The sequence below is a fragment of the Mesoplodon densirostris genome, chromosome 14 (assembly GCF_025265405.1).
Source record: "Mesoplodon densirostris isolate mMesDen1 chromosome 14, mMesDen1 primary haplotype, whole genome shotgun sequence".
Taxonomy (NCBI): domain Eukaryota; kingdom Metazoa; phylum Chordata; class Mammalia; order Artiodactyla; family Ziphiidae; genus Mesoplodon; species Mesoplodon densirostris.
This window is the reverse complement of record NC_082674.1, coordinates 25747767-25771711: the sequence shown is the minus strand read 5'-3', so window position 1 is coordinate 25771711 and position 23945 is coordinate 25747767. Positions and strand designations below refer to the sequence as shown.

The 23945-nt window shown below is 35.5% G+C and overlaps 1 protein-coding gene across 3 annotated transcripts in view; it reads left to right on the top strand.

The window, feature by feature from the left end:
• The window catches only part of MEMO1 (mediator of cell motility 1), a 130378-nt gene that overhangs the window by 83416 nt on the left and 23017 nt on the right, over nt 1-23945 (top strand). For 2 of the 3 annotated variants that reach the window (XM_060117042.1, XM_060117041.1), the window contains 2 exons: nt 5268-5380; nt 7927-8038. The exons of the other annotated variant lie outside the window; for it this stretch is intronic. In XM_060117042.1, the coding sequence (XP_059973025.1) occupies nt 5268-5380; nt 7927-8038 (225 nt within the window). The remainder of the gene's footprint in view (nt 1-5267; nt 5381-7926; nt 8039-23945) is intronic. 3 annotated transcript variants of the gene reach the window in all.

The window sequence follows — 23945 nt, the reverse complement described above, 5'->3', positions numbered from 1 at the left end:
AGAAGTAACTCACAACAGCCATGAGTTTAAAAAGAAAATCTCACCCACAGCCTACTCCTTTATGAGCAATTAGTTCAAATTGTTAAAGCAAAAAAGCTGCTCTCTTTTGTTTTTATGTAGTATGCTCTGCACATTTTATCAGGCCTTTATTGAAAATTATTTTTTAGTAAGTTTTTAATAATAAATAAAATGATAATATTGCCAAATTGATGAGGTTTTGGTTAGCTCCGCCTCCTTTATGATGTTTTGATGCACATCTTTAACAAATATTTCATAATACATATTTAATGTGTAATTTTAACTTGTTTCATGAATAAGAGTAAAATAGAAATTAGATTGTAAAGCTTTTCAGAAGCTTCCTTTATTTGACCCTGGGCCTATAAACCAACCATAATCAAGGCTAGTTTATATAACAGCCTTTTCCAAACCTTTTTCTATTTGGCAGAACTTTTATTGATGATGATATGTACTAAAAGGGTACCCTGAATTAAATTTGGCCTAGGAATATATAGAGAGCCTTTATTGATATAAGTGGAAATTGTGTGTTAAATAAGTTGATGGACAGTGAGAATGGAAAGGAAAAAAATAATAAGGGAAGAGAGTCAAGGACTAAGAAGGTGACAATAAAGGAGATCAGTAAAAAGAAATGTGGATGATGGATGATGATGTGATCAGTTTATTTTTATAATTAGTATATAGTAATTGAATTCTGAATAAATAAGTGTTAAGGTCTCAGTGTTAAAAATAATCATGGACAGTCTTGTTGTATTCTCTTGGAAGTGGCCCTCCCTGAGATTTGCAATATCTTCATAGTTCTTTAAGAAAATAGAGAAAACATCCTTTTGGGAATAATAAGTATAGAGAAAAAATAACAGTCCAAGAGAGAAGGATAAATTTGATACCACTAGCTTCCATTCTTCTTTCCCTTTCCCATTCTCTACATGTCAACCAGGATCATCTTTTGTCCTTAAAGTTTGAATGGATCTTTTACCTTTGCATGATTTTGTAGCATCTTGCGTGAACATTTGGAAAATATTTGTTCATTGAGTCATGCAGATCTTTCAAATGTTGACATTTCATCATGCGATGTAAAAAAAAAATCACATTTGTTAATATCACCATCAGTTTCATGAGAAAAATTTTTAATTATTGGGAAGCTTTTTGCAAAAGTCTAATTTTCACTTAAAAGTTTCAATTTTATCATTGGCAACAAATACGTCAAATATTTTCTTTGAAGTGTCAGGCTCATTTTGTTCATTTTCTAAAAAATTTCTGCCGGATATCTAAATTGGAATAACCACAGTTTGTCTAATTTTTTGAAGTAAAAATTGTGTTCCATGGAAAAAAGTCTACTTCAGCTCATAACTCAAAATCACATAGATGCTTTTTCCTTGAGACATACTTCTGTATGCAGTAGAAGCGCTTTATGCGTTTATCACCACAAATTGAATGCATTTTGTCATACAGAATATTTTTATAAAACTGTACTCGAAGTTCAAAATTTAATGAAATTAAATGAAACTGGCTTTAAAAAAAAATACAGCATGGGTGAAGGTGAAGAATACATGACTACTAGTACATTTTGATTCTGTTACCTTGATTGTAGCCAGCAGTATACCCAGTCTTACTTTTGTACTACAAGTGCAAATGTTAACATGTTGAAAAGGCAAATAACTTCTTTGTATTATTATGAAAATAGTTTTGATTTTGTGGACTCCTTGAAAGGTTCTTGTGAATTCACAGTTCACACTTTGTGAACTGCTGTGATTCAGGGTGATTGGATTTATATTGTGGATAAGGTATTGGAGAAGGCATCTCTGGGAAAATGATTTTTAAGCCAAGCAAAAGAAACAATTACACATGAAGAAGGTTTGAAATAGGCAAAGGTATTCTCATCATCAAGGAACTGCAAGACCAGTGTGCATAAAGTACTGAGATCCGGGGGTGGGGGGGAGAATAACACAAGAAGGGGCCAGTTGATATGAGACTTTAGAACCCATTTTAAGGATTTTGTATTTTATCCTCTGACCAAGAAAAGCCATTGAAAGACTTTTTAAGCAGGGAAGTGATATGATCTGATTCATGTTTTAGAAAGAGTACTCGGGCTGTTTAAGGAATTTTTAAAGTTCTTTCCCATATTTAGAGTTGCAAAGTCTTTTCCTATTACTAAAACTTTAATTAAAAACTGGAACTCAGGATGTTACTTAGATAGTAACTTGATTTTGATTCATATCTTTCAGAAAACCTTGCAGGGCAGAAAAAGAATGCCAAAAGGAATCTTCTTTGGGGCCACATGACATTTTATTCTTTAGTTAAAATATCTCCACTTAACCATGAAACACTTTAAAAAAATTACTTGTGTTCCATTATTTAGTATAAGTAGTTGAATATTTATGAGAACAGACACTCAGGTAACTCATGTGTTAGGTGTACAGACTACACTCCTCATAGTAAGTAACTCCACAAATGTGGATTCTCTGGAGGTATTATTATATGTGAACTACATTCATTTCTGAAAGAATGCCTACTGATTTTTTTCTATTTTTTTCTATTAAAGGTTTCTTTTACATGTATGGCAACAGTGATTATATGCCAATATTTAAAAGTTACTCTTTTAAGACAAAGAACTTTGTAATTAATTAAAGGGAGAGAAAGTGGCATTACTTCCAATGCCTATATTACATTTCTCTCCAAAATATTTGTATGGTCTTGGTGTTTATGGATCTAGCAATCTAGGGGGAAAAATGCATTATCTTTTATTTACACTATTAATTGTCTTATAGCATATAGCTAACACAGAGACTCATTCTGAGATTACTACTTGTTCAATATCCAGTTTCTTTTTTCTTCTTTTCATTGATACCTAGCCTTCTTTGGTTTCTTTTTGGGTATATCACTTTTAAGTGTTTTATATTGGTGGGACCTAAATCTCTTTTTTCCTATTATCTCTCTTAACTAAATGTGGAACTTCACTATGTTGCTTTTGGATGAGTTTCAACCTTTGGGTACACAGTTGGATAATTCAGACTGATGGGACCTCTTTTCCCCACCAGACTTTATCTTTTCATCTAGGTTGGGTCTGACAAAAGGGCAAGCAAGATGAGTAGTCACGTATTAGAGGAGGCAGTTAGGCTTTCGAAGCCGACCTCGGGTCTTTATTTCTGGAGTAACGCTCATCTTTTAGCCACTGTTAGAAGAACCTTGTTATACTTACCTATGAAATATATCTATGCCTAGATTGATTTTTAAAAGTCATTTCATATTTTAATTATATATTCTGAATTTCCCAGGAGTGTTCTGATTTTAAATAGTCTATCCCTCTCTCTTTTCATAGAAATACATTCCTCAATCATAAAAATGCTTTTTTTTTCTTACTTGATTCTTGATTCATATAATACCTATCCTTAAGCAAGTTTCCTAAGCACTCAGATTTACCATTTTCTATGTCCCTCATTAAACTTTAATTTTAAGAATGTGGTGATATTTATGTGCTGTTAAGATACGAGAACATAGTGGTATCTTTTGTTCATTTAGGAATCTGTAGATCTGATTTTTTTTTTCTTAAATGGTTATTGAGTTGATCATAGAGATGATGACAAGAAGTGAGTATTAGCAGGGGGGTGAGGAAAGGGATTATGTTTCTGACTAGAAATGGCCTGTGAGTGAAGTCTTACATGTGGGCTCTGAGTGACATCTTGAGGATTGCAACATCTTGAGGAGATTTTGGGACTAAACTGAGAATTACCTTTTCCTTATCCACATCTTTCTTATCCACCCCCGCCCCCCAACACCCCATATAGCAAGTAAGATATAGCTGACAATAGGTTAATTTTCTTAGCTGTAATAGAATTCTGTCAAAATAAATATATTGCTAAAGCACACATTCCTTGGCCAGCAAGTTTTTGATGTGAAAGAGATATAGCTCTGTGTCTCAGTCTTTGTGTTTTTGTCCATTAGATGAGCAATGAAGTAGCACTTAATTTTCTAGGTACATAGCTTACATATATTCCTTTTTTTCTTATAGTTTTGGTTCTTTTGTCTCTGTAACTTTGTGTGTGTGTGTGTGTATGTGTGTGTGTGTGTGTGTGTGGTGGGGAAAGTTTTGTTCATATGAATCTGGGAGAAACAGCGAAAATGGAGAGTTTGGAATTTAGATTGTAGAGATGTTTGACATAAAATGAGAATAAGTTAATTTTACTCTTGATGTTAAGATAAAAGGATTGTAAAGATTTAATCTACAGTTTAGCCCAGTTCTTTTCTTTAGCCTACAGTGCAAATAACACATAGTTAAGTTTCTTTGTTTTTGAGAATGACTTCTACTTGAATGGGAACTGAGAAAGCTTATTACACAGAGTTCTCAACAAGATGCCTTTTTTCTCTGCCATGGAAGAAATGTGGAAATAGCTTTAACAGAATGCTTCTTTGTAATGATATTTTGGATTTTTAGAATTTATACTTTTATGGATTTTTATTAATGTTGTAGGCAAGTTTAGAATTTGTTATTTTGAGATTTTATTTAATAGCTGAAATGTTTAAAATTCAATTAATACAGCTATTAAAAACCTTATGTATCCTAGCCATTGTGAATACAGAGGTGATTTTAAGCATAGTCGGTTGGTTTACTATAGATAATCAGTAACTAGTATTCCCAGGTATTAAACATCGTTCTTTTAAAGACCTTCCAACAAAAAGATAGAGATAAGTAATTGAACTTAATTAACTGAGGAGCAAGTCATTGGTAGGAACATTAGTTTGCTAGTGCTGCCATAACAAACTACCATAAACTAGGTGACTGAAACAACAGAAATTTATTTTCTCACAGTTCTAGATGCTGGAAAAGTCCAAGATGGTTTGGCAGGGTTGGTTTCTTCTTAGGTTTCTTCCTTGGCTTGCAGATGACTGTCTTCCTAATGCCTCTTCACATGGTCGATCACCTCTCTGTGCATGTGCACCCCTGGTGTCTCTGCCTCTTCTTATAAGGACACCAGTCATATTGAATTCAGGCCTCACGCTAATGACCTCATTTTAACTTAATCACCTCTTTAAAGACCTTATCTCCAAGTAGGTTCCATTTTGAGGTACAGGGGTTGAGACTTCAACCTATGATTTCAAGAGAACACAGTTTAGCATATAACAGTAGGTAATGAACTCAATCAAGGAAAACAATATTACATGTAATTTTTAAAAATTACTTGTTTTTCCTTTTTATTTAATAAAGTTTGTGTAGAAGTGCAATTGTTCTGTGTTTTTTATTGTATATCTCCTAGCCGGAGAATTTTCATCCTTGGGCCTTCTCATCATGTGCCCCTTTCTCGATGTGCACTTTCCAGTGTGGATATATATAGGACACCTCTGTATGACCTTCGTATTGACCAAAAGAGTAAGTATATAGAAATTTTATAGTTTGTAAACAGCTGAAGTTTTTACAAATAGGAATTATATGTTAATTTACAATTAAAAGTATGAGTATCATAGTAATATTTGAATTGTAAAAATAAAATTTGTTATAACTAATCTGCAAAAACAAAAACTAAGAAAGAAAATCTTCCATATGCCTAAAAGACAACTACAGTTTTTCTGTCAGTCACAAAAATCTGTCAGATCCGCTAGTCTTTGGAGTGTAGTGGTTACATTTATAATCAGGGAAGTACCATGTACTTGTTGTACCGTGAGACAAGAAATTGGTACCCACAACAACTTGTTGAAACATTTTGGGCATGTTAGTCTTCCTCCGTGTATAGCAGTTACTTCACCGTAAATGGATAATGGTGATAATGACTTTATATCCTCATATATGATTTTTTTGGGAAAAAAAATTGAGACCATAGTTGTGAAACTCTGCAAGAAGGGTGCCACATAAATCTAAGGGCATTTTATTTTTAAAACATATCTATTATTTTGATTTTTATTTTATTTTTTTAATTATTATTTTGATTTTTAAATAGAATTCTAGAAATCACAGTTTTTATTTAATCATGTCTCATTTTGTACATAATTTAAAAAATACCAAACAATACAGAACCTACTATAACAAATACTCATGTACTTATCATCCACACTTGACTCAGAATTTCCCCTCATCTGAAGTCAATTTGCATTCCCAAAAGTAACCGCATTCATGAACTTGATGTGTATCCTTCCAGTTCATCAAATTATATTTTAAGTACATTGAGTGTTTTTATTGTTTCAAGAAATTTTGCAACAAATTCTTCTGTAGAATGAAGCAAGCGATTTGCAGAGGAAATGATCACCTCTTTTTCTTTAATTTTTAGGCCTAAAGTTTCATAATTCGGGGTTTTAAGTATTATAGAGTATTAGCAATTTGTTGTTAGGATATAGTTTATTAATGAAACTGGAATATTACTAGCCTTACTCCCTGGAATGGTTTTAGGGTACACATTTTTCATATATTTAAAATGCTTTTTTTTTTTTTTTTTTTTTTTGTGTGTGTGTGGTATGCGGGCCTCTCACTGTTGTGGCCTCTCCCGTTGCGGAGCACAGGCTCCGGACGCGCAGGCTCAGCGGCCATGGCTCACGGACCCAGCCGCTCCGCGGCATGTGGTATCTTCCCAGACCGAGGCACGAACCCACGTCCCCTGCATCGGCAGGCGGACTCTCAACCACTGCGCCACCAGGGAAGCCCTAAAATGCTTTTAAATTTTTTATTTTTTTTCTTCCAGATCTATTGAGATATAGTTGACATACAACACTACATAAGTTTAAGTTATACAACATAGTGATTTGACTTTACATACATCATGAAATGATAAGTTTAGCAAATATCCATCATCTCATATAGATACAAAATTAAAGAAATAGAAAAAAATATTTTTTTCCCTTGTGATGCGAACTCTTAGGATTTACTCTCAACAACTTGTATATAACATACAGCAGTGTTTATTGTATTTATTATGTTGTACATTACATCCCTAGTACTTACTTATCTTATTACTGGAAGTTTGTACCTTTTTACGACCTTCATTCCAATTCCGCTTTCCTCCAGGACATGCTTTAGTTTTAAAACCTTGTTGGGGCATTTAGAAAATTTTGGTTTTGCATAGACTGGCAATGAGGAATGGAGGATTTTTAATCAGGTATAATTTTATAGAAAAAAAAGTCATACCGTTATTTGTTCGTTTCTTTGATATTGGTAAATCCATTTAAGGATGTAGTTATAAAAATGCTGGTTTTGTTCAATGATAAAATAAAAATATTCTTATATCTTTTTTTACATATTTCATCGTTTTCTTGCTATATATTGATAATATCTAGTTTTAAGTGTAATTCATCAGAAGGATCTGAATTACTAAATCATTTTAAAATTTTAAGATTATTTAAGGCATGGTACTGTGGTAAATTTATATTCCAGTCTATACCACGAGCTTAATTTTTAATGTTGAGGAAAATAGCATTCTCAGTAGGAATTTTCTTTTCTTATCTTAGTATGACAGGAACCTGAGGTGTAAAACAATAAGTCTGTACATTGTATTAAAAAACGAAACAAAACTCAAAAACTATATTGTTAACCTCATGAGTAAGTAGACCAGGGGATTTTTCCATATTTCAGTAAGATTTCTAATCAACTGTTCTTGTTAGTATCTACTGATTGAATAAGGTCAAGGATAAGCTTAGACTCAGAGGTGATTTTAGATATAATGAAAGGAGCCGAAGAAAAATTTAAATTATTATTTTTTATATAACTATGTAACATATGAAAGTGCTGAATAAATCATTACATGTCTTACTGTTTTGTCTGGTATGTAAGAAGCTAGTTGTTTTTTCCTTTTTTTTAAACTAAAAATGGAGAATATTATGTGGTGCTTTTTGTCTCTTGCCAAAGCATGTAGTTTTCTGTTACTGGGTAGAGTCTCACAGGGTAAGGATATACATTAATATATTTGTTTTACTATATTTTGAAATCTCTAGTTTACGGAGAACTGTGGAAGACAGGAATGTTTGAACGAATGTCTCTGCAGACAGATGAAGATGAACACAGTATTGAAATGCATTTGCCTTATACAGCTAAAGCCATGGAAAGGTATATTAATATAAGAAATCCCAGAAAAATCATGGATATTAATTTCTTTGGAATTATTTTAACTAGGGTGAGATAATCATTAGGGTAAAGAGTTTTAAAATTTTTGTTGAAATGAAATAAAAATTTGGGATTTGATTTTCTGAATGTGGATTGAAGTTGGTTTTGAGTAGTTTGCCTGTGAAGGCTTAACGTGTAAAGTGACATGGTTGTCTTATTAGGTAGAAATATTAAAAGAAAAAAACAACAACAACCTGTGTGTGTGTGTGCTTGTGTGTATTGATTTGCCTGTTATCTTATTCATTATACATTCATTTATCTCAGAGTAACAATTACATTCTTTCATGTTATAGTGCTATAAGTAAATAATCATAAAATTTTAGATTTGGAAGTAACTTTGGAGGTAATTTATTTCAGCCTTAATCAAAGTACATGAATCTCTATTATAAAAGGGATTATTGTATAATAATATATAATAAAAGAGATTATCTAAATATAATATAGATCTGTTTTAAAAGAGATCTCTTTTATAAAAAGTGCTTGACAGATTCTTATTTGGTACCTGCTAAAAGGTCTTCTAGTAATAGGGTGTTCACTTGACTATAAGTAGAGTGAAGACAGGGACAATATTTATTTTGTTTTCCACTTATACCCCAGTGCCTAGCACATCGCCTGTCACGTAGTAGTCAATTTATTTTGGTAAAATGAAAGAATTGTTTTAAGAGCTTTCTTTGTTCTTTTAGGGCAATATTCAAATTAGGAAGTTTTCCTTTTATAGGTCACATTTCTCTAATTTTTTCAACCATTTCCTTTATATGGACTTAATATTCCATATGTAGTTTGACTAGTTCTAAATATGGTGAGATTATTCCTTCTCTGGTCCTCATTACTGTATTCTCTTAGGAAAATAAGTAGTGCATTATAGGTTTTCAGTAAATATTTGTCAATTAAATGCATTAATGAAGTCTGAGATTATCTAAGCAGTTATTATGCTGATATGGCTTACCTTACTATTGTCTGATATACTTGTGGTCAGCTCAAACCCCAAGGCTTTTTTATACTGTTAAGCTGGATTATTTCTCCTCTTGTACTTTTGTGGTTGATTTCTTTTTAACCCTAAATGTGTTTGTCTCTTCAGTTACTTCTGTTTAATTTTTCCATGTTGCTTTTATTCCATTATTGCAGTTTTGGGGGTTATTTCCACTCTTAATTCTGTTATCAAAGTATTATTTACTTCTCTCAGTCTTAAGTTATCCACATCTTTTCACAATGATAACTATGAGGAATTACATAAACCTGAAGAAGTTTCCAAAAATAGTGTGATATTAAATTATAAGCAGTATAATTTTAGGTTAATTGTTTTAATACATTCTAATTCTTTAGAAGTTATTAAACCAATATAGGCTGTTTAATTTTTGGAATCCTAGTGTAATCAGAACATCCCATTCTTCAACTACATAGGACAGTAGAAAACTTTTGTTATTTGCTGAAATGTTTGCATATTTTGTCATGAGAAAATATATTTTAGACTTAATAAATTTCAATACAATAGGACCAATAAACTGCCAACAGTATCCTTAAGGAAGCTTTAATAAAATAACATTTTTGTTGTTATTTCAAAAGTAAAACAGGCATAATGTGGAAATTTAGGAAAATAGAAATTTGAAACCAGTGAACAAAATTTTTGTTCATAATTTCCTATTAAATAGTGTTAAATAACCACTTTTAAGTATATCACTTTTCATGAAAACCTTCCCTACATCTCAGATTACATTAGGATTCCTAATACTGACTCTTAGAAAGTACCCAGTACTTTTCCTTTGTAGTCTTTGCCGCGCTCACTATCTGTATCAGTCATTCATTACTGAGTAACAAATTGCTTCAAAGCTTAGTGACTTAAAATCATAACTATTTTATTGCTCACAATTTTTGGATCAGGAGTTTGAGTAGGGAATAGCTTGCTCTGGTCCACAAGATACTGACTGAGGGCTGGAGTGGGCCTCGAGGATCCAAGATGGCCTTAGTGCTGGCTTTTACTTGAGACACCTCATCTTTTCTCTAGATGGCCTGTTCGTTTACCAACTGTGGCTTTTCTATTTTCTTGGTTTCTCTGTAGAAGGATAGTCTGGATTTCTTTACATGGTGATTCTGGATAACAAGAGAACAAAACCAGAAGTTTCTTGGCCCATTAAGGCCTAGGCCTGAAACTATGTAGTATCATTTCAACTGCATTTTGTTTTTCTTTTTTTTTTTTTTTTTTTGCGGTAGCGGGCCTCTCACTGTTGTGGCCTCTCCCGTTGCGGAGCACAGGCTCCGGACGCGCAGGCTCAGCGGCCATGGCTCACGGGCCCAGCCGCTCCGCGGCATGTGGGATCTTCGCAGACCGGGGCACGAACCCGTGTCCCCTGCATCGGCAGGCGGACTCTTAACCACTGCGCCACCAGGGAAGCCCTGCATTTTGTTTTTCAAAGGAGAAATAGATGCCACCTCTTGATAGGAGGAGTAGCATATGTGTACAGGAGTAGGAGGAATTGTTGGCAGCCATCTTTGCAGATGGACTACCACAATTCTTCCTCTGGTGGACAATTCACGTTTCTCCAACATGGAGGACAACCCCAGCTCTCCTAAGATGCCCAGAAATCTTATCCATTTATGACCTCTGGTTCGAAGTCCGTTATCTTATGATCTGCATTAGGTTGGGATATGGATGAGGCTCCTTGGGTATAGCTCTTTTTGATTTGGATACCTGTGAACTAAGAAGGCAAGTCTCCCCCTCACCCTCCCAATACACTCAGTATACAGTTTTGAGACAAGGACAGTAAAGCACAATAGTTACTTCCGTTGCAGAGTGAAAGAATGGGAAGCATGTAGTAGTCTCTGGTCCAAAGCAATTCTGAACTCTAACCAGGAAATAGAAAATATCCTTGATTATGGCTTGATTCTGTTGTCTGATAGTGGCTTCATAATTCATTACAGATGGTTTCTGACTTATGATGGTTCCACCTAAGATTTTTTGGCTTTTTGATGGTGTGAAAGTGATACATATTAAGCAGAAATTGTACTTCGAATTTTGAATTTTGATCTTTTCCCAGGCTAGCAATGTGTATGCTTACTCTTTCATGTTTCTGGGCAGTGGCAGTGAGTTGCAGCACCCAGGCAGCCTCGTGATCACAAGGGTGAACAACCAGTACACTTAAAATCCTCTGTACCAAGACAACCATTCTGTTTTTCATTTTCAGTACAGTATTCAGTAAATTACATGAGAGATTCTACACTTTATTATAAAAAAGGCTTCGTGTTAGATGATTTGCCCAACTGTAGACTAATGTAAATGTTCTAAGCACATTTAATGTAGGCTAGGCTAAGCTATGGTGTTTAGTAGGTTAGGTGTATTAAACGTATTTTCGACTTACAGTGGGCTTATTGAGACTTAACCCCATTGTAAGTTGAGGAAGACCTGTATTATTCTTAGCTCTTGACTGGATCCTTTCTGCTCTTGGCTCTCCTCTCTGAGTCATTTTTACTTTTCCATAAGAAATGGGCCTTGTTTGCATCTAAGTAGCAGTTTTAGTCTGCTTCATGTATGTGACAGTTTAAGAGCCTAAAGGCGTCTTTTCATTTGGAACAGTGTTTTGTTTTGTTTTTTAGTACAAACTGATTGAACTCCATTAAACACTTTGTGGGTTTTCTATACATCAGATTATAAGTGCATTCCATTAGACAAAAGTCACATCCACAGTTCTTTCTGAGACAGGCTTTTTTCTACTTTGGACCTCAAGTTAGGGGCCTGGAGTTTCTTAGAAGCCCTTTTACCTGCCTGAGAGGGTATACAAGCACTGTCTTAAGTCTTCCTGAATTCCTAATACATTTTACAGATGTGCTTTGATTTGATGCCTCTGAGCCCATGTTCTTGGTAGCACTGATTTGATCTTTGTCCTTGTGCTGTTTCTTTGACAGTCTTCTGCTGTCTATAGAGGCTAGCGATGAGAAACAGTTATTTTCCAGCCAAGCAACTCCTGGTTGGAAATATTTCTTTTAAATTCTGCTTATAATTCTTTAGCTCATGTTTTTCTTCTTGTACCTTCTCATACTTGGCTATAAAGAAGCCATTGACACTTTGAATATTTTGTCTGGAAATCTTCTTAGCTAGATCTATAGATTCACTATGTGTATTTTTAATCTTCTAAGTTACGTCATATGACAGTTATGCTAATTGTTCTCCCAGTAAATAATATGGATAACCCTATTTCTAACCTCCTATAGCAGTATCCTTACTGCTCATCCAGTTTCCAGGCTCCTTGTTACCCTTTCAACTTCCACCTATCTCTGTGTCCGCAAAGCCAATATCATAGTTTTTAGGTTTCTCTTACAGTAATACACTTTCCAGGTACCATTTTTTGGTCTCAGTTATCTATTGCAGCATGGCATATCACCTTAAAGTACCTTTTTTTTTCTTTTTTTTGGCTTATGATTCTTTGGGCTAGAAATTTGGTCAGGGATGAGTGGCAACGAGTCATCTCTATTTTATCTGCTGCCAGTTGAGACAGGTTGACTTAGGCTAGATGTTCCAAGGTGCTCTCACTTTCTGTTTGGGCTATGATGCAGGTTGTCTGCTGGGCACCTTAGTTCTCATCTTGGTGCTATCTCCACTTATTGTTACTCTTCCTTCAGGGCCTGTCTCTACACATGGTTTCCCTTTCCTGCTGGGCTATCCTGAAGTACGTGGCAGTTCAGGGTAACAAGAAAACAAGTAGAAACTTCTAGGCCTCTTAATATTTAGGCTTGGAACTGGCACAGTATCACTTATGTTGCATTCTACTTGGCAGAGTAAGTTGGAAGGCTAGGTTCAAAGGGAAGGAGAAATTGGCTCTATACCTAATGGGAGGGGTGGCATGAGCATTCAGAAGTGGGAGGAATTTTGGTGATTATATATGTAGACGACCTACCACAGTAGCACTGCAGTTAAGTAGCTCTTTATCTCCCTTCTCTGGTACTTCCCTAACCTATTCCCTACTCCAGGGCAGCTAGTCTACCCTGTATCTTCTGTACCCATCTCAGTACCTGGTACACAAAAGGATCTCAATAATTAATTGTTGAATAAATTAATAACAATCTATTTTTAATACTTTTATTAAATATTTTTCCAAAAATGAGATCAGATTTTTTTTATTAACTGCTTTTCATATCATGAACCTATTTCCATGTCATTTTTTAAACTCCTTTTTATTGGGTATACATAGGACTTTCTAGTATATGTCTCTGTAATACTTCAATTGATCATTTAATTTTAAAACTTTTCCCTCATTTTTCACTACTATAAAAAATTATTACAGGTTAAACAATTAAATATCTATTATTTATAATTCTCTGTTATTTTAAACAGATTTAAAAATGATATTCATTAGAGGTTATAGAGGAGAAAACATAAAATGACCCATAATCCCCTTGCTCAGTTAATTTTGTTGACATTTAAAAAATGGATGTACATGGTTTAAAAGTGTAAACGACATCAAGAAGTACAAAATGAGCAGTGAAAGCCTCTTTGCTTCTCCTCAACCAGTGTTTACTGACAGTAAAAATTATTATAGATATGCTAACATATATGTTTGTGTATATACAATATATGTATAAGATTTATACATATACATGTTTTTGTGAAAATTAAAACGTGTAAATAGGAGATGATATCTTAAGTATTTTATTCTGATCCTTTTTTCCATTTATTATCTTTACGATTGAAATTCGTAGTTTTTAGTATTGCATATAATTGCATTTGAGAGAGTTAAGTTTGGATATGTAGAAATCGTCTATCTTGAAAAAAACTGTTCACTCTTAAAATTAACAACATGATCCCACCTCTTCTTTTTCTTTGCATTTTACTCTGTTCAGTTATCTTTTGCCCCTTTTATTCCTTTCTCTGTATCATTCCCATTTACTCTATTTACAGTTTAAATTTCTAATTGATTTCTGGGGTAATTTACATACTGTAAAATATGCTCTTTATGGCATAGAAGTCTATGAATATTGATAAATGCAGAGTTGTAAATATTCACCACCGTCAAGATAAAGAACAATTCTTTTGCCCTAATTTCAATGCTTTTTTTGTTCAGAAAAATGTGCAAAGTAAATAGAGTTCTTTAGTAACTTTCAAAGTGTTTGAGAAATATGACCCTATAAAAATGTTCATGTTTACTGTAAAAATATCATTATTATCTTTTTAGCCATATAATGCTTTTTGTTACTACTAATATTTTGGAACATGGGCAACTTGAAAGCACAGTACCGTGTATTTAAATCTGTTTCATCTTATGTTTCAGGTTCTAGCCAATCTTAGAAATTCATCATGGTTAGAATTTGGTAACTTAGTACTTATACCATTATATATATTTAGAAAATCTTGATTTTATATAGTTTATCCAGATTGTTAAACCTAATTCTTGTAATTCTTGTGTTTATTTGTATTAATTATAATTTTGAGTTCCCTGAGTGAGAATGTCAGATGCCTTGTATGGTATTAATTACTATTAACTGAACTTTTTTTCTATTTGTAACATCTTATACTAGTATAATACATTTGTGATAATTGATGAACCAATATTGATACATGATTATTAACTGAAGTTCATAGTTTAATTAGGGTTCACTCTTTGTGTTATATAGTTTATGGGTTTTGCCAAGTGCCTCATGTCATGTATCTACCATTATAGTACCATGTAAAATAGTTTTACTGCCCTAAAAATCCCCCGTGCTTTACCTATTCGTCTTTTCCCCCCTCTCTGCCTCCATCCAACCCCTGGTAACTGCTGATCTTTTTACTGTCTTCATAGTCATATAGTTTCTAGAATATCATGTAGTTGGAATCATGCAGTATGTAGCCTTTTCAGGTTGGCTTCTTTAACTTAGTAATATATTTTCAAGATTCCTTCATGTCTTTTTATGGCTTGGTAGCTTATTTTTCTTTATGTTGAATAATAATCCATTTTATGGGTGTATTACAGTGTATCCATTCACCTATTAAGAGATTATCGATATACTTGGATTAATATCTGTTACATTTGTTACCATTTTCTGTTCATTGCCCTTGTTCTTTATTCTTTTTTGTCTTCCCCTCTTTTTCTTCTTGCTTGGATTTTAATTGAGCATTTAATATGAGTTCATTTTCTTTCCTCTCTTTGTATATTGATTTTACTTCTTTTTACTTTGTTTAGTGGTTTCTTTAAAGTTTGCAACATACATTTGCAACTGATGCAAGTGTACTTTCAAGTAACACTGTACTGATTCATGTAGTGCAAGTATCTTATAACAAGAGTATTCCCGATTTCTCCTTCCTGTCCCTTATAACATTGTTATCATTCATAAGCTATAAGTACCAAACACATTATTGCTATAATTATTTTGAACAATTGTTATCTGTTAGATCAATTAAGAATAAGAAAAATAAAATGAAATAAACGAAAGATGTTATTTTACATTCTTTTATCCCTTTCTAATGTGCTTCCTTTCTTTTATGTTGATATGAGTTTATGACCTATATCATTTTCCTTGTCTCAGAAGGACTTTTTAGCAGTTTATAGCTCTGATTTTATTTATTTTAAAATATTAATTTATTTATTTGGCTGTATTGGGTCTTAGTCGTGGCATGCGGGTTCTTCTCTACATGTGGCGCACGGGCTCCAGAGCACACAGGCTCAGTAGTGCGGCCCTCAGGTTTAGTTGTCCCACAGCATGTAGGATCTTAATTCCCCAACCAGGGATCGAACCCGCTTCCCCTGCATTGGAAGGCGTATTCGTAACCAGTGGACCACCAGGGAAGTCCCTGGTTTTATTATTTAAAACTTGTTATTTTGGGTTGGAAAAAAGATTTCTTTTCCTTTACCTTTGTGACCTTCTCAGGAATACACAAGAGACTCCTTTTCCAATGTGGCTGTTAATCGCAGATTAAGAATAATGTATTTTATTCATGGGGAGTAATTAGGTAGGCTAATAAACAAAACTCATTTTGGCCCATAATCGTAATTCCCCCCCCTTCAGTTTTACTAGTTATTGATGTAAAGATTTGATGGTTTTTAAGATGACATTTACTCTCAAAATTTAAAAATTTTCGTTAATCTGAATTTTTCCGGTATTAGTAGAGTTGCCTAATTGTGCAAGGAATGACAGGTGATACAAAATAAGTAAATATTGTGTGTTTCCTCATCATATAGTCTAGTAGGAGAGATAACTGTATATAAATAAATGTAATATAATTCAAAATGTAATAAGTACGATTGAAGAGTTTATAGGAACAGAAAAGGGGGATGTAGGTGATAGCTGAGTTAGGGGAGCACAGAAGGCTTTGTAGAGAAGGTGATATTTGAGTGGACTTTGAGGATGGCTATAATTTTCACAGAATGGGGCAGAATTTTTTGAGGGAAAGGGAGTGCTATAACTACCAAGTATAGGAGTAAGAAAGCCCAGGGCTTATTTTAAGTACAGAAAATTATTTGACTTAGCTTGCAGGAGTTGCAGAAGGCCGAGCTAGTAACTGAGGTCTGTCTGTAGATGTTTTTTGTTTGGCCTGCATAGTTAGAAAAAGTTTTTTCACAGATATGAATGTTTTTAGTTGGATATTGGTCCTGCCACTTCCTGTTATCTTATACCTTATCCGACTTTTCACACATATATGATACCAATGTGGGACTGGAGACATTTGAATAGGTAACTTTGTAGAGGTGTAGAGTAAGAGGGCCAGGATTAGAAAGTTGGAAAGTAGGTTGGGACAGGATTATGAAGGGCATTGAATGTCATTTTAAGATATTTGTATTTCATTCCGTGATTGGTATAGAGCTAGTAAAAGTTCCTCAGCAAAAGAGGGAGATGATTAGAACTTGACTATAAGAGTATTACTCTTTGATGGTGTGATGGTACTGTGAAGGATGGATTAGAGTTGGAAGAGGTTGGTAGAAATAGTTTAGAAATCACGGGGGCTTAGAACTAACGTAGTGGTGGATAGGCTAGCAGACTGAGCAGATTATGGGAGACATTTAAAGGTTAGAATGAGCAAAACTTGGTAAATATTTCTATGTGGTAGAGTAAGAAAATTTTAAGGCAAGTTTAAGGCCTAAGAGTATACAATTATCAGAAATGGTAAAGCTGTTAAGTTTTAAGTGTAAACCCGGGTATAATTTTAGGAGAGCATAGGGCATGGAAATAAATGTTGACTTGTTTCTCTCAAAATACTAGAATGTCTCTATAATTCTGACAGCAGACTTGGACCAATTTATCATAGGACTCTTGCTTCAAATGGTTGAGTTTCCAAAACAGAGTTTAGTACGATTCTCTGGTACCTGAAATATGCCTGCTCTTATAAAACCTTTCTAATCAGTATTCCTACTGGAATGGAAATTCAGAAAGATATAACCTTTGAAATTAGTTTTGATAATCTCATTAGATTCACTTACTTGATCCAACAGTAAAGATTTATAAATGACTTAAATGGTAATTTTAGTTGTCATTGACAGCTAGTTTACCTTGTCCCTTTTCCCTTTTCTTCCCCTTCCCCAGTTTCCCTTTTTCATGAACATAGAAGTTTCCTTTTGAGTATTACCTGTATCCGGAAGAGAGCATTTTTTAGAATTATAGATAGAACATGGAGAATCTCTGGAATAATAAGTACAAATTCTTTGTTGGTCATAATGGAATAATTTTAGTTTCTATGACCATGAAAAGGATGAGCAAGAGATAGCATAAGACATTTGAGAAGATTGGGATGTATTTCATTTTTATCAGAGTAAAGATTTTTTATATTTATATACGTTTTGTCCTCTTTTTTCCCTATGCATATTTTCTGGCTAAAAAAGGAGAGGAGAGTAAATTATATAGGGATATTATTGTGGCAACAGCCTTAGCACCTTAGGGATAAGAATAATTTTTCTTCTGACTGGCTTTATTTATTTGGTTGCACTGGGTCTTAGTTGCGACAGGCGGGCTCCTTAGTTGTGGCTTGCCAGCTCCTTAGTTGTGGCATACAAACTCTTAGTTGCAGCATGCATGTGGTATCTAGTTCCCCGACCAGGGATCGAACCTGGGCCCCCTGCATTGGGAACACGGAGTCTTAACCACTGCGCCACCAGGGAAGTACCTATGATTTTTTTTTTAATTCTCACTTGAGAAGCTCTGGACTGCTTCTAAAAGTTTTGGGAAGTTGGAACAATTTGTATAGAAAAGAAAATTCTCATGTTCATCAGTGTTGTTAAGGGGAGAAATATTCAGATTAATGCCATAGAAAGGATAAGCAAATAACTTTGTATACAGTATTTCATCTAGTTTAAAATGTCATCAATTTTTTTTTTTTTTTCTCTTTTTGCGGTATGTGGGCCTCTCACTGCCGTGGCCTCTCCCGTTGCGGAGCACAGGCTCCGGATGCGCAGGCCCAGCGGCCACGGCCCATGGGCCCAGCCGCTCCGCGGCATATGGGATCCTCCCAGACCGGGGCACGAACCCGTATCCCCTGCATCGGCAGGCGGACTCCCAACCACTGCGCCACCAGGGAGGCCCTAAAATGTCATCAATTTTAAGATTTCAGTTACTTATATATCACTAATTAAGTAAAAATACTACCATTTAAATTGTTTTCTTATTACTTAGAATATTCATATTAGAGTTCACATTTTTTCCTTCTGATGAGAACTTTTAAGATCTACTGTTAGCAAGTTTTGAATATTCAATAGTGTTATTAACTATAGCATTAACTGTAGAACTATGTTAGCTACAAAGTCACATTTTTATATTAGAATTTTTACATTAGAATTTAGACTTTTGTGCTCTGTACCATTAAGAGCATTGGTGATACAGTGATCTTGTTTTTTTTTTTTTTTTTTTTTTTTTCGGTATGCGGGCCTCTCACTGTTGTGGCCTCTCCCGTGGCGGAGCACAGGCTCCGGACGCGCAGGCTCCGGACGCGCAGGCTCAGCGGCCATGGCTCACGGGCCCAGCCGCTCCGCGGCACATGGGATCCTCCCAGACTGGGGCACGAACCCGTATCCCCTGCATCGGCAGGTGGACTCCCAACCACTGCGCCACCAGGGAGGCTCTGATCTTGTTTTTTTAAAAATATTAATTAATTTATTTATTTGGCTGCACTGGGTCTTAGTTGCGGCATGTGGGATCTTTGTTCCAGCACGTGGGATCTTAGTTGCGGCATGCGGGATCTTTAGTTGCGGCATGTGGGATCTAGTTCCCTGACCAGAGATCGAACCCAGGCCCCCTGCATTGGGAGTGCGGAGTCTTAGCCACTGGACCACCAGGGAAGTCCCGATATTGTTTGTTTGGGTTTTTGTTTGTTTTTTAAAAATTTTTATTTATTTATGGCTGCATTGGGTCTTCGTTGCTGTGCGCGGGCCTTCTCTAGTTCTCTAGTTGTTGCAGGGCACAGGCTCTAGGTGCATGGGTTTCAGTGGTTGAGACGCGTTAGTTTCAGTGGTTGAGGCATGTGGGCTCAGTAGTTGTGGTGCACAGGCTCTAGAGCGCAGGCTCAGTAGTTGTGGCACACAGGCCTAGCTGCTCCGTGGCATGTGGGATCTTCCTGGAGCAGGGCTTGAACCCATCTCCCCTGCACTGGCAGGCGGATTCTTAACTACTGCACCACCAGGGAAGCCCATATTGTTTGTTTTTAAGGAGAGTGCTTCACTATTGGTTCTGGGATTTCAATTCTTGTTTGTTACACATCTTGGATATAGTAATTTTCTGCAGCACGGGTTAAGGTATAGGACAGAAAAAGAAGGGGTAAAACTTTCATCTACATTACTGAAGTGCTCACAAGAGTTTTGCAAGGTAGATTTTATTAACTCTTTTTACTGATGACAGTTGAGGCTTAGGATAGGTTAAGTAACCTGGTGCAAGTAGCACAGTTTGCAAGTGGCAAAGATGGATTTTCTTTCTTTCTTCTTCTTTTTTTAACAGTTTTATTGAAGTTTGAAGTATGAGTGATATCTTGTAAAACTCATCCACATAAGATTATAGCTCACTGATTTCCAATAAATTTATAGATTTGTGCAGACATCTCACAATCTAGTTTTAAAATACAATTTTTATCACCCAAAAAAGAAGTCTTGTGTCCATTTGAGGGCAATTCTTGCTCCCATTCTCAATCTCAGGCAACCATTTACCTTATTTCTTTCTCTATAGATTTGTATTTTTTGGAAATTTTAAATAAATGGAATCATATAAAATATAGTCTTTTGTGTCTGTCCTTTTTCACTTAGCATACTGTTTTTGAGATTCATCCATGTTGCGGTATGTATCCATGGTTCATTCTTTTTATTGCCAAGTAGTTATTCCATTGTATGAATATGCCACATTTTGTTTAACCATTCACCAGTTAATGGACATTTGGATCATTTTCATTTTTGGCTATTAGGAATAATGATAAAAATATTCTTGTACAAGTCTTTATGTGAACGTATGTTTTCCTTTCTCTTGAATAGTTACTTGGAAATGGAATTGCTGAGTCATATGATAAGTCTGATATGATTAGTCTGTGTTTTAGAAACTGCCAAACTGTTTTTCAAAGTGATGGCGCTGTTTTATATTCCAGGAACAATGCATGAGGGTTCTGTTTCTCCACATTCTGGCCAGTACCTGTTATTGTCAGTCTTTTTATTACAACCATTCTGACAGATGTGTAGTGTAACCTCATTGTGGTGTTAATTTGCATCTCTCCAGTGACTTATGAAGTTGAGCAACTTTTCATATGATTATTAGTCATTCGTGTATCTTCTTTTGTCAAATGTCTATTCATATATTTTGCCCTAGTTTTAATTTGATAATTTATCTTTTTACTGAGTTACAAGATTTTATATATTCTGGACACAGGTTTTTTTATTCATGTATATGATATGCAAAGATTTCCTCCCATTGTATGGCTTGTCTGTTTGTTTTCTTAATGATGTCTGTTGAAGAGCAAACATTCTTGATGAATTTTTGTCTTTTTTTTTTTCTTGTATGGATTCTGCTTTTGAATCCAGGGTCACATAGATTTTCTCTTCTTGAATGTGTTCTGCAGACCATATCTGGCCCACAGCTTGTTATTGTAATGTTTTATCGGAACATAGTCACACCCATTCATTTACCTAATGACTATGGCTGCTTTCTCTTTACAGTGACAGTTGATTAGTTTCTACAGATATTGTATGGCCCAGAAAACCTACAGTATGGCCCATTTCAAAAGATGTTTGCTGAACCCAGTTCTAGATGTGTTACAGTTTTAGCTTATAGTTGTGGCTATCATCCAGTTTGTGTATGGTATGAGGTAAAGGTCTGAGTTCACTTTTTTCCTATGAATACGCAATTATCCCAGTACCATTTGTTGAAAAGTCTATCCTGTAAGTAATGAGTCATTTTCTTTTTGCTGCTTTCAAGATTTTCTCTTTGTCTTTGATTTTCATCAGTTTCATTATGGTATACCTAGGTTGGGGATCTCTTTATACTTACCTACTTTGGGTTGTTTAGTTTTTTTGATCTGTAGATTAATGTTTTTCATGAAATTTGGAAAGTTTTCAGCCATTATTTTTTTCTAATACTTTTACTGTAACTTTTCTGGGATTCCCATTGTGTGCATCCTCATATGTTTGATGTTGTATATATTAAGCATAGTTTCCTTTATTTCTTTGAACATATTTTTAATAACTTTTAAAATCTTTGTCTGCTAAATCTAATAGCCGGTCCCATTTGGATACAGCTTCTACTTCCACCCCCACCCCCACCCTACCCCCAAGAGTGGGTCACAGGTTCCTTTTTCTTTGGCTCACAATTTTTTTCTTGAAACTAGACTTTTTACATGTTGGGTTGGCCAAAAAGTTTGTTTGTGTTTTTTCATAAGATCTTACAGAAAAACCAGAACGAACTTTTTAGCCAATCCAATAGTATATTATAGCAACTTTATTCTTTTTTTTAAACTTTTTATTTTATATTATAGTCAATTAACAATGTTGTGATAGTTTCAGGTGTACAGCAGGGTGATTCAGTTATATATATACGTGTATCTATTCTTTTTCAAATACTTTTCCCATTTAGGTTGTTACATAATGTTGAGCAGAGTTCCCTGTGCTATACAGTAGGTCCTTGTTGGTTATCCATTTTAAATATAGCAGTGTGTAATGTCAGTCCCAAACTCCCTAACTATCCCTCCCCTCTACCCTTCCCCTGTGGTAATCGTAAGTTTGTACTCTAAGTCTGTGAGTCTGTTTCTGTTTTGTAAATAAGTTCATTTGTATCATTTCTTTTTAGATTCCACATATAAGCGGTATCATACAATATTTCTCTTCCTCTGTCTGACTTACTTCCCTCAATATGACAATCTCTGGGTCCATCCATGTTGCTGCAAATGACATTATTTCATTCTTTTTAATGGCTGAGTAATATTCCATTGTATATATGTACCACCCCTTTATCCATTCCTCTGTTGATGGACATTTAGGTTGCTTCCATGTCTTGGCTATTGTAAACAGTGCTGCAGTGAACATTGGGGAGCATGTATCCTTTCGGACCATGTTTTTCTCTGGGTATATGCCCAGGAGTGGGATTGCTGGATCAGATGGTAGCTCTATTTTAATTTTTTTTTTTTTTTTTTTTTTTTTTTTTGGTACGCGGGCCTCTCACTGTTGTGGCCTCCCCCGTTGCGGAGCACAGGCTCCGGATGCGCAGGCTCAGGGGCCATGGCTCACGGGCCCAGCTGCTCCGCGGCATGTGGGATCCTCCCAGACCGGGGCACGAACCCGTGTCCCCTGCTTCGGCAGGCAGACTCTCAAGCACTGCACCACCAGGGAAGCCCTCTATTTTAATTTTTTAAGGAACTTCCATACTGTTCTCCATAGTGGCTGTACCAATTTACATTCCCATAACAGTGTAGGAGGGTTCCCTTCTCTCCACACCCTCTCCAGCATTTATTGTTTGTGGATTTTTTGATGATAACCATTCTGACTGGTGTGAGATGATATCTCTTTGTAGTTTTGATTTGCGTTTTTCTAATAATTAGTAATGTTGAACATCTTTTCATGTGCCTCTTGGCCATCTGTATGTCTTCTTTGGAGAAATGTCTGTTTAGGTCTTCTGCCCATTTTTTTTTTTTTTTTTTTTTTTTTCGGTATGCGGGCCTCTCACTGTTGTGGCCTCCCCCGTTGCGGAGCACAGGCTCCGGACGCGCAGGCTCCGGACGCGCAGGCTCAGCGGCCATGGCTCACGGGCCCAGCCGCTCCGCGGCATATGGGATCCTCCCAGACCGGGGCACGAACCCGTATCCCCTGCATCGGCAGGCGGACTCTCAACCACTTGCGCCACCAGGGAGGCCCTTCTGCCCATTTTTTATAGCAACTTTATTCTGATTTTATTAATTTTTTTCTGCAGGTGGTAGTGATGGTGGTGGTGGTTGTTTCATTCAGTAATTTTTTTAAAAGTAACTTTCATGGACTCTATGTGTGGAATTTGTCTCTCTCACAGTATTTGGCTACTGATGTATCTCCTTAGCTTTTAAAAAATTCTTATTTATATTTTTTACCTTGGCTTTCTAGAGTTCACCCCTGTATCTGCACTGCTTAGTGCTTAGCTACTGTTTGTTTGGAGGTTGTGCTTAAACATGTTGAGCCTGTATACCTTTCACCCTCTGCTGCTGGATTGTGTATGTTTTGGGGAGCACATATGAAATTTTCAAGTTTGCCTCCTTTGCTTTCTGTTGGATCTTCTCTGGTCTCCCTGTGCATATGTGGAGGTTTCCAGTCAGCCAGGGATATGTAAGAGCTTGGTGTCTCTCAGGTCTCCACTTACCCTTGTGCTTGCTCTCATCCTCCCAATTACCTGGCATTTGGCGAGAGCTTAGGGCCTTATGGACCTCCCCTGCACACATGTGCTGCCTCCTGTTCAGCCAGGGCACCATCAG